Below are 10,032 nucleotides of genomic sequence, written 5' to 3' on the forward strand. Positions count from 1 at the left end.
ACTGCCTAACTTCCATGGCATGGACCTCACCCGGGACAAAATGTGTTCCATGGTCGAAAAATGGCAGACCATGATCGAAGCTCATGTTGATGTCAAGACTACCGATGGTTATTTGCTTCGACTGTTCTGTGTTGGCTTTACTAAAAAACGCAACAATCAGATACGGAAGACCTCTTACACTCAGCACCAACAGGCCCGCCAGATTCGGAAGAAGATGATGGAAATCATGACCCAGGAGGTGCAGACAAATGACTTGAAGGAAGTGGTCAATAAACTGATTCCAGACAGTATTGGGAAAGACATAGAAAAGGCTTGCCAACCTATCTACCCTCTTCATGATGTCTTCGTCAGAAAAGTAAAAATGCTGAAGAAGCCCAAGTTTGAATTGGGAAAACTCATGGAGCTTCATGGTGAAGGTAGCAGCTCTGGAAAGGCTACTGGAGATGAGACTGGAGCTAAAGTTGAACAAGCTGATGGACATGAACCACCAGTGCAAGAGTCCGTTTAAGATCCAGATTTTTAATAGTGATAAATAAAGTCCTATTTGTGAAAAAATAAAAAAATAAAAAAAAATAATGCATAATTAGAACACAGTCAAGGAGGTGAATCACTTGTACACTGAAAATCCTACGACATTAATAAAAGAAATGAAAGTAGACACAAGAAAAAAAGACATCCCATGTTCACGGGTGGGAAGAATTAAGATTATTAAAATGTTCTCAAAGTCATCCACAAATTCAATGCCATTTTGCCTCAAAATTCCAGTGGCATTTTGTACATGCACAGAAAAAAACAGCCCTAAAGCTCAGATGGACTGTGAGTGGTGCGGAGGACGCAGCCCCACACTTTCCAATTCCAAAATAGAATACACGGCTACCCTAATTAAAAATCTGGTCCAGGCATGGTGGCTCATGGCTGCAATCCAGCACTCAGGAGCCGAAGCAGGAAGATCCTGCCACAAGTGCGAGGTCAATCTGAGACCCTGTCTCAAAAACAACAACAACAACAAAAAAAAAAAAGAATTAAGTTGTGTGTGAGTGAGTGAGAGAGAGAGAGAGAGAGAGAGGGAGGGAGGAAAGGAGGGAGGGAGGGAGGCAGGCAGGCAGGCAGGCAGGCAGGGGACATGGCTCAACAGTATAAGCACCTGCCTGGCAAGTGCAAGGTCCTGAGTTTGACGCCCAGTACGTGGGGGGGCGTGCATGCACCAGCACCCACGAGAAATGTGATCTCTATGTACTGCAGGCATGTACCAATAAAAAGTTTAAAAAAGAACAGGACGTAAAAAGACGAACTAAGCCCTGAGCAATAAATGATGTCCTACTCCCCAAAGCAGCACAGAGCATCTATCTTAATACGAATGCAGGCAAAATGAGCAAGCTGGCTGAATATCTGGTCATTTACTCCATTCTGAAGGACAATGGTGATGTTAATGCTTCAATATTAGGGAGAAAGGAAGGAAAAAGGAGCCCCTGCCTTTGAATCAAACATGCTGAAATATTTACAAATAAAAACAGAGCTGGGTCGGAACTTGTTTCAAAGTACCCCTAAAGGAAGGGAGGAGAGAATGTAAATCAAACAAGCACTAGAATGTTGGGCTGGTGTGTGGATTCCATCCCTCCGCCTTTCTCTTTGTGTACAGCTGGATGTTTCTATAAAAACATCATCTCTGAGAGCAGTAAAGGAAACCCTTACTTAAAAGGATAAAATGATGAGTTATTCCGTACAGCAGCAGCACCTTCCAGAATGGAGAGTCTGCTTTTTCAGCCTGGGTTTCTACAGGGGTCCTGGACTGTGCCCCTAAAGAGAAGTATCTCAGGGGAAAGAAAGCCGGAAGTGGTCCCAGCCAGGTGCGTACCCCAGGGCCCACCTGTGATGCCGGTGAGGCAGGTGCTGTGGGCGGCGGCTGCTCTAGCCCCACAGGACTCGGTGGCGATGCTGATGTTGTACCACGTGGAGAAATTCAAATGTGGGACTTCCACCCTGCAGTCAGTGCTGTTGTCTAGGCAGCCGTGCTCCAGGCTTTTCACCTCCCAGGCCCCGCTGCTGAGCTCCAGCTGGAAGCCGGTGTGGTTGCCCGGAGGGCGGCCCCACGTCAGGACCAAGCTGGAGTTCCGCGGGACCACATGGCACTGGAAGGAGACCACGGGGGCTGACTCTGCAAGGCAAGCATGGCCATCCTGAGGCTGTGGACACTCGAGACTCAGGGGCTGAGGACACAGGTGCAGGGTGGGTGGAGGAGGCGCTGGGTGTCAGCCACAAAGCAAGATGCCCAGTAGACACGGCCTCAGGACCACGTCTTCGCCAATACCATCCCATCTAGGGCCTCCTGGCAACCCATGGGGCCAGGGAAGTTTCGCACTGCCCCACTTTGGAGATGGGGCAACTGAGTCAACTGAGGCTTGAACAGGTACGGCATGAAAGCTGACCTGGATCCAGAACCAGATCCTGGGTCTTCTAAATCCAAGTTTGGGGCAATGTCTATGCACACAACATGCTGATAATCTGGGGTGAAATGATATTAGTCTTTTTCTTGGAAACAGCATGTTGGGCAATAGCTGTGCTCATGGCCAACACCATAATGATGTCAAAGAGAAACTGCGGATACCAGAGGCAATCAAATTGTACTATGGGTCTTTAAGTTTCTAACAAGGTATCACAGTAAAAGACACGTGGCCACAAGCCCCCTCAAAAGCCTTCCCCTCGCTTTGAACACACTTATCCCACAGTTCTTGCCCCTTTCTTTTCTTTTTTTTTTTTTTTTAATGTATTGGTACAGGGTCTGCAGGGTCTCACAACATGGATTGGACTCATACTGATTCTCCTGTTTTCAGCCTCCCAAGCGCTGGGATTACAGGCGCACGCCACCATGCCCAGTCTCAATCACCACCTCTGTGCACCCTGGGGGCAGGGCACAGCGTACTGGGGATCGGACCCCGGACGCTATGCTCTGCCTAAGCAGGTGTTTTAGTCCACTGAGCTATCTGACCAGCCCTTCTTGCCCCTTTTGGAAGCAGCTCTGGAGTGCTCTTTCCTGAGTGCCTTTATGAGATATGATCAAAAATCTGGTGAATGCTTTTGCCCAGGGCCATCCAACAAAAAGGCGGACTGGTTAAAACTGTGTCCTCATCCACCTGAGGGACTGGGTCTGGCACTGTGGAGCTACCGGCTCTTCCCCAAAGTCAAAATGACCATAAATGGTGAACATTTTCAATTCAGGACATCGAGGCAGCCAGGATAGAGGACTCCCAGACCTTCTTCAGACAATGGCAAGAACGATGGGATGAGTGTATTCAAAGTTGGGAGGATTCATAAACATGTCATTTACTGTAATAAATTATGTGATTTACACATTCACCATGTTTTCTGTCATGCCATGTACACTGGGAAAGATGCCATCTTTAATGTCACAGAACACTAGGCCAAGGGACAACCTACTGCAGTTCTCATGCTCATGGGCTTGGTGTCTCCACCAGCAGCTCCTAGCCCAGGCCCTGCTCACACTCACCTGGATGCTGGTCTGAGTGCTGCCCCTGCTGTGGGCCTCAGGAACTACGGCGAAGACAGACAGCAGGGACCAAACCCCAGGTACCAGGTCCTCAGTAACCAGGGGTGACAAGGGGCTACTAACATGCAAGACCAGGGCCACACGTCTGCTCAGACACCCCCAGGGAGGCTGATTCCCAACAGCCTGAGCCCATGGCCTGGTGCAAGGCCGGGAGGAGGGCAAGCTCTGTGGACTGAGGCTCCCCTGCCTGCTCCCCAGGCCTGCTCCCCGCAGCCTCGGGGCCTTCACAACGGCCACCTCACCACAACAACCAGCACCCTCATCTGCACACACTGGCTTCTGTCCACTGATCTGTGCTCACAGTTACCTTTTACTGAGCCTTCCTGGGCAGCCCAGAAACACACCCTGCTTCCTTCCCATTCACTACGTCCCTTGTCCTCTCCTTGGCAGTAGCCTTGGCCCACACCTATTTATCAATGCTATCTGACCCACCAGGAGCCAAGGAGGGCAACGTGCACACTGCCTAGCCCGGCCTACACACCAAAGGCTTGCGGTCAGTGCTGGGCCACTCACCCGTGCAGAAGCTCGCCTCACCAGGGACCAGGGACTCAACGCCCCCGACCTCTGCAAAGATCTTCACGGTGTAAGGTGAGCCTGGTACTAATCCAGGGACTATCTCATGTGTGTCTCCAGTGACAGTGATGTTCCACATGGCACCCCCGGGATCTCCGTCCTCCAAGAAGAGAAGGTGGTAGGAGTAGGTAGGGGAGGCTTCGTCCAGGCTCTCCCAGCTCAGGCAAGCCTCCGTGGCGTTGGGGTTTACGTGAATACTGGACACACTGCTGGGCCCTAGATTGAAAAGTAATAATAGTAAGTCAAGAACACACCTGTCACCCCACACTCCAGAGGCTGAGGCAGGAGGACTGCCACAAGGTTGAGGCCAGCCCAGGCTACAAAGCGAGTTTAAGGCCAGCCTGCACTACACAGCAAGACCTGTCTCCAAAAGGCCAAAGAAAAAACACAAAGTTTGAAACCCAGGACAGCTTTATTTACTATGTTCAAAGTCATCTTGGTTGCTTTTAGAAAGTATAAGCTAACATTTGCTGGCTCAAAAAATAGAAGACCTCCCAAAAAGATATTCAGAAAACAATTATGCAGGTTAAATTTGAAAAGAGTTAAAGCTTTTCACTATTTTTTTTTTCTTTTATCCCTGTACTGGGCATAGAGCCCAGAGCTGTTCTTCTCATACTAAGCTACATCTTCAGCCCTCTTAATTATCGTGAGGCTCAAACTTGTGATCTTCCTGCCTCAGCTTCTCCAGGGTGCTGGGATTAGAGGCATGCACCACCACAGAGAGCTTCTGGCTTCTTTTACTACATTAGGTTTATCTGACCTATACATTTCAAGATACAATTTCCTGTTTTTTCTCTTTATTTTTTTTATTTTATTTTATTGAGAAACAAATGTCAATGAGACAGTTTCAAAGCTGATTAATAGGACAGTTTCAATAATTAATACATTGTACATTGTTATCTTCTTAGTGATTATCCATAGTACAAGAAGCAGACAGGATATCCTGTCCAAACACTATTACTACAAATCTTTCTTCACACTGAATTAAGAGAAAGTAGCTGCATTCTATCCCAACTGTTCTGTATACACAAATATAAAATGGTCCTTCCTTTGTATCCCCTTCTTTTGCTTAGTCCTGTCAGAGATGGGTCTTCTATTGGCATCTAAATACTACAAATGCCCTGTACTGTAATGTCATGTACCTCGGTAGTGTCCCAAATTTTCTGATCAAGGAGATTAGGGGGCCAAAGAGGAAAGTGATTGATGACGTAGAGTGTGCCTAAGGAGAGTCACATGGGGAGAAGACGTTCTCTCAGGCTTTCACAGAGAGCACACTGGCCAAGCAATGGCCGTGACTCATCCACATGGCTGCACTGACAAAGGCTCTACAATCTGAGGTACAGGATCTCAGGATAAATCCTGAGGGGATTTCACTGACCTTCTCAGACCAAAAAGCTACAACTCTTGTTGCATAGGTCCTGCTTTACCTTGGTCTTAACCATCCAGTAGAAAAGTATGAAGACGAACTATAGGAAGTAAAGCCATGTTGTTATGTTGAACTGTGGGGGACTCAGGTCAATAATTTCTGACATTGCCAGTTAAACAGAAGACCCAATGCTGTAATGGGCTACTGGACTCTTTTAAAATATTTTGCTGAGTTTACACACCTGTAATATTCAATAACGGAACTTAGAACAAATGGGGTATACCGATGAATGTCCATTTTGTATCTGTGTATTCAAAGTGGTTAGGATAGATATATAGTTGCATTCTCTTAATGAATAGAATGTTTTGTTCTAATGGTGTTTGTAAATAGGATCTCAAGTCCACATCTTGTACAGCAATTAACCACTAAGAAGAATATATGCAGTGTATCATTTGTTGAAACTGTATTCCAATTTGATTTGAAACTGTCTCATTGCTGTTTATCAATAAAATTTTGAAAAAAAATAAAAAATAAAAAATAAAAAAATAAAGTACAAAATAAATAAATAAATAAATAAATACTACAGGTGCGTGAATTCAGCAAAACAATCCACCAGTCCACAATAGTAGTGGGTTATCCGCAAAAGTTGCTGACCCGAGCCTTTTATAGCTCAGCATATTAATATGGCTTTCCTTTATATACCTCATTTTTATACTTTTCTGCTGGTAAAACTGACTGATGAAGAGAAACATATGCTCAAAGCATAGTACAAACACCTCTACCGCTTATTTAGCTTAGATGCTGGTGCACATCTGCCTCGCTGCTGCAGGCAAGGCTCCTCCTCCTGAGCGGGACCTCACAGTGCCACCCAGCAGCGTGACTGTCCCCTAGCTGGCACAGCCGAGCCATGAAGGGGACGCTCAGGTTCTCCATTCCCGCTGGCTGACTCACTTCCTGCCTCAGAGGACGACTTCGGGTTCACACAGCGCTGACCGCAGCCCCCCCCCCGCCCCCCCAGGATGGCAGGCCTGCGCTGAAGCTGGCACTTTCCACAGCCACAGCTTCAAGGCCACTCGGATCCCAGGCCCTACATCCCTACCCAGTCACTTAACCACGCTGCCTGCTGGTGACAAGCAGGACGCCCAAGAGACTCACGCGTGTACTGTGAGATGGTGCTGGAGTTGCCCCGGACCTGGTCCGCCTCAGGAGAGATGGTGATGTTATAGGGAGTGCCCGGGAGGAGGCCCCACAGCGAGACGGTCTTCTCAGAGCTGTTCCTCTCGCTCGAGTTGAAGCCAGACTGGATCAGCACGTGGTAGACGTATTCCGAGGCGCCGTCGGTGTTCCGCCACTCCAGCACCATGCCCGTGCTGCTGACGTTGACTACTCGGATGTCAAACACCGCGCTGGAGGCTGCAAGAGGAAGGGAAGAAGGGACACCTGTTTCTGCCCGTGCGACATCCACCTGCATCCTGCTCACTCTTTGGTCATCAAACTCTCTGATGACACGGAGGGCAAACCCTAATGGGGGGCGGGGGGAGAAACAGACAAGCACACACGGTTCTCTCAGGAATTCTGGTTCCTCTTTCACTTTTACCATCAAGGTGATCCCCTGGGGCCTTGAGGAGTGGAAATCGCACTCCGCTTCTCTACCTGAGCTGGTAACCCAGTGCGCGTGCTCTGCACTTCGCTAGGGACCTCACTCACTCAAAAGAAACATATTCCTGCGCCACAGCCCAGCCTGCCGAGGAAGGAAACACACACGGAAAGTTGTCCTGTGGGAGCCTCGCAGCCACCAAATGCCCCCCTCAGCACCCCATCTCAGCCCAGGCATGCTCAGCAGGCCCAAAGCAGGACACGCTCTCCACCCTCCCCTACAAAGCCTTCCTCTTTCCCTAGCAACCCAAGTTACCCCCAGGGATAGGGGACAAGAAAGGACCATTTTCACTGTAAAACTGGTACACACATGTCCTGTCCTATGGACTCTAAAAATAATATTCTTAAAGGAAGCCACCCAGGGCATGTTCTCTCCTCCCACCTGGCTCCCCGAGCTCAAAAGGATTCTGCAGGCAAAAGGCTGTTGAGGGAGACTTTTGTATAAAGCAAAAGAACAGAAGTAACCTAAATCCTCCCCTCAAAAAAGGGAAGTGCCGTGTGGCCCATGAACAGGCTGCACCACAAAGCCTCCAGCACCTGCCAAAACCACAGAGAGCACATGAACCTCGCGGGAGGGCAGGGCAGGGGCAGCAAAAACCAGAATTCCAGCACACGCCAAAATGACCTGTATAATAATTACAGTGACATATGACAACAGAGGACACAGAGAGCAAAGGAATTCTATGACACTAGAAAAACATGTTTCTCTCCCTTTTACCATGATATACACATATTTCATAATTTTAACCATCCGTCCATATACACTGCAGTGGCATTAAAGACGCCCTCACCGTCACGTAACCTCTGCCACCATCATATCCACACCATCTTCAGCACCACCTCTGTGTCTGCTGCGCTTTAGATCTAAATTGTCTCCAAACTGCTGCTCTGTGTAGACAGTGAGCAGACTGTGGGGTGCTGCCCTCATCCGTGAGTTCCTCTAGAATGTGGGGCCAGCTTGGAGGAGGTCGCTGCGCTGCGGCCTACCAGGGCACGTTCTCTCCCTGAGCACGTTTGCGTCAGCCAGTCATGGGCTGAATTCTCACAAACACAAGCTAAACTAAACCTGTCCTCCTCTGAGCTGCGGTGCTGGGTACGGTGTCTCACCAATCGCAAAATGTCTAAGACAGTGTCCATTAAACAGTAACTCCCCCACGCAGGAGGCTGAGGCAGGAGGATCGTTGCAAGCTTGAGACCACCCTGGTACAAAGCAAGCTCAAGGCCAGGCTGAGCTGCGTAGTGAGACCCTGTCTCAAAAAGACAAAAACTGAAATTAAATAAAATAACTTCCTGTTTCCCTCCCCACCCCAGGTCTCTCATGATAACTTCCACTCCTCTTCCTGTCTCTGTGAACTTGCCTATTCTGTGTGCTTCAAATAAGTGAAATTACAGTACTTGCCCCTCTGTGTCTGGCTTATTTTCCTTGGCATCCTTTCAAGATCTCCCCATGTTAGATCACACACCAGAATCTCACTCTTTTTTCTGGCTGAATAATACTCTGCTTTGTGGATGAGCCTTGTGTGGCTGGCTCCACCTCGTGGCTGGAGGTGGACAATGTCACTGCAAGCACTGGGCACCAGTAACTATCTGAGACACTGTCTTCAAACCTTTAGGAAGCAGACCTGAAAGTAGAATGGCTGGATCATATCCTATTGTTCCCCTTTCTCAATATTCCCTTTGATGTCATTAAACTCACTGGTCCTGATCACAGTGACAACTCGGCAGTGGAAAGGCAACCCTAAGCAGGCCTACTCCAGGCCTTCCTGACTTCCTGTCCCTGGGACCAGTTTCAAGCTACCGCAGAAGAGAAGCTCTCTCCCTACCAAGACGACCCCAAGCCCCTGTGGTGGGGAAAACCTTGACCTCAGAAGCCAGAGAAGCCAGCTCCCCACCTCAGACACCCACACTTGCCGAGCCCCGTGTTCAGGCAAATGCAGACAGAACCCACCCACGCAGCTGGGCTGGGTCTCTCCGATGGGGTGTGCGAGCGTCTAGCACCCCACAGCCCTCACTCATCACAGCACTACAGCCTTCCACCCACACGAGGGACTTGGGCAGTAGCGAGGCCCCACGCCTGGCCGGAGCTGCTGGCCCTCCACAGCCTCAGGACGAGAGAAGGAACTTGTCGCTGCCGAAGCCCCATCTCAACACAGCAGTCTCTAAAACCCTTCGGACACTCGGGCTTCCCGGCCATGGGACATAGGTCATGTGCCACGCATTTAGACAAGCAGTTCTTAAGCGCTTCGGTCTCAAGACTCCTTTCTCTTCTGAAAAGTTGTTAAGGACCTCAGATTTTCCTCACTAGTAGTGATGAAATAGTTCATTACTATTTACTAGATTGAAAATAAAAAGAAGAAACTTTCCATTAGCGTCAGAGTAACAAGGTGGACCCAGGTCACACAGCATTGGAACGTGCCCTGTTAACGCATGAGAAAAGCAAAGTAGAAAACAGCGCAGGTCGGGGAGTGAGACCATCGGATAACACCGCGCAGCACCTGCTGGGAGCCCCGGATGGCACTGCGCACACTGCTGGCCTAGCCCAGGGTCAGCAGCTTCTGATCAGAGCCAGAAAATGAATATTCCAGGCTCCACCAACCATAACTTCTCCACTGCTAACTGAATTCTAATCCAAAAGCAGCCGTCACTGGCAGGATATAGGGTTGTGTGTCAATAAACCTGTAGCTACAGAACCAGTAGACCACTGCCGGTCTGGGGCCACTACGATCTGCTGATAAACCCAGGCGCAAGAATGACTCGGTAGAAATGCTTATCCTGGAAATAGAATAAGCTCGTAAGTGAGGGAAAAACAGATTCCAAAACCACAAGCACAAAACGACTCCAAGACCTGTGAAGGAGAGAGGGAGAGAGGGGG

At 49.0% G+C, this 10,032-nt stretch overlaps 1 protein-coding gene across 1 annotated transcript in view; it reads right to left on the minus strand.

Moving 5' to 3' along the window:
• The window catches only part of Ptprj (protein tyrosine phosphatase, receptor type J), a 114,252-nt gene that overhangs the window by 23,612 nt on the left and 80,608 nt on the right, over nt 1-10,032 (minus strand). The window contains exons 9-11 of the mRNA XM_023710620.1: nt 6,660-6,917; nt 4,079-4,354; nt 1,868-2,155 (exon numbers count right to left, since the gene is read on the minus strand). Of these exons, the coding sequence (XP_023566388.1) occupies nt 1,868-2,155; nt 4,079-4,354; nt 6,660-6,917 (822 nt within the window). The remainder of the gene's footprint in view (nt 1-1,867; nt 2,156-4,078; nt 4,355-6,659; nt 6,918-10,032) is intronic.

Source organism: Octodon degus, unplaced genomic scaffold (assembly GCF_000260255.1).
Source record: "Octodon degus isolate 3935 unplaced genomic scaffold, OctDeg1.0 scaffold00018, whole genome shotgun sequence".
Taxonomy (NCBI): Eukaryota; Metazoa; Chordata; class Mammalia; order Rodentia; family Octodontidae; genus Octodon; species Octodon degus.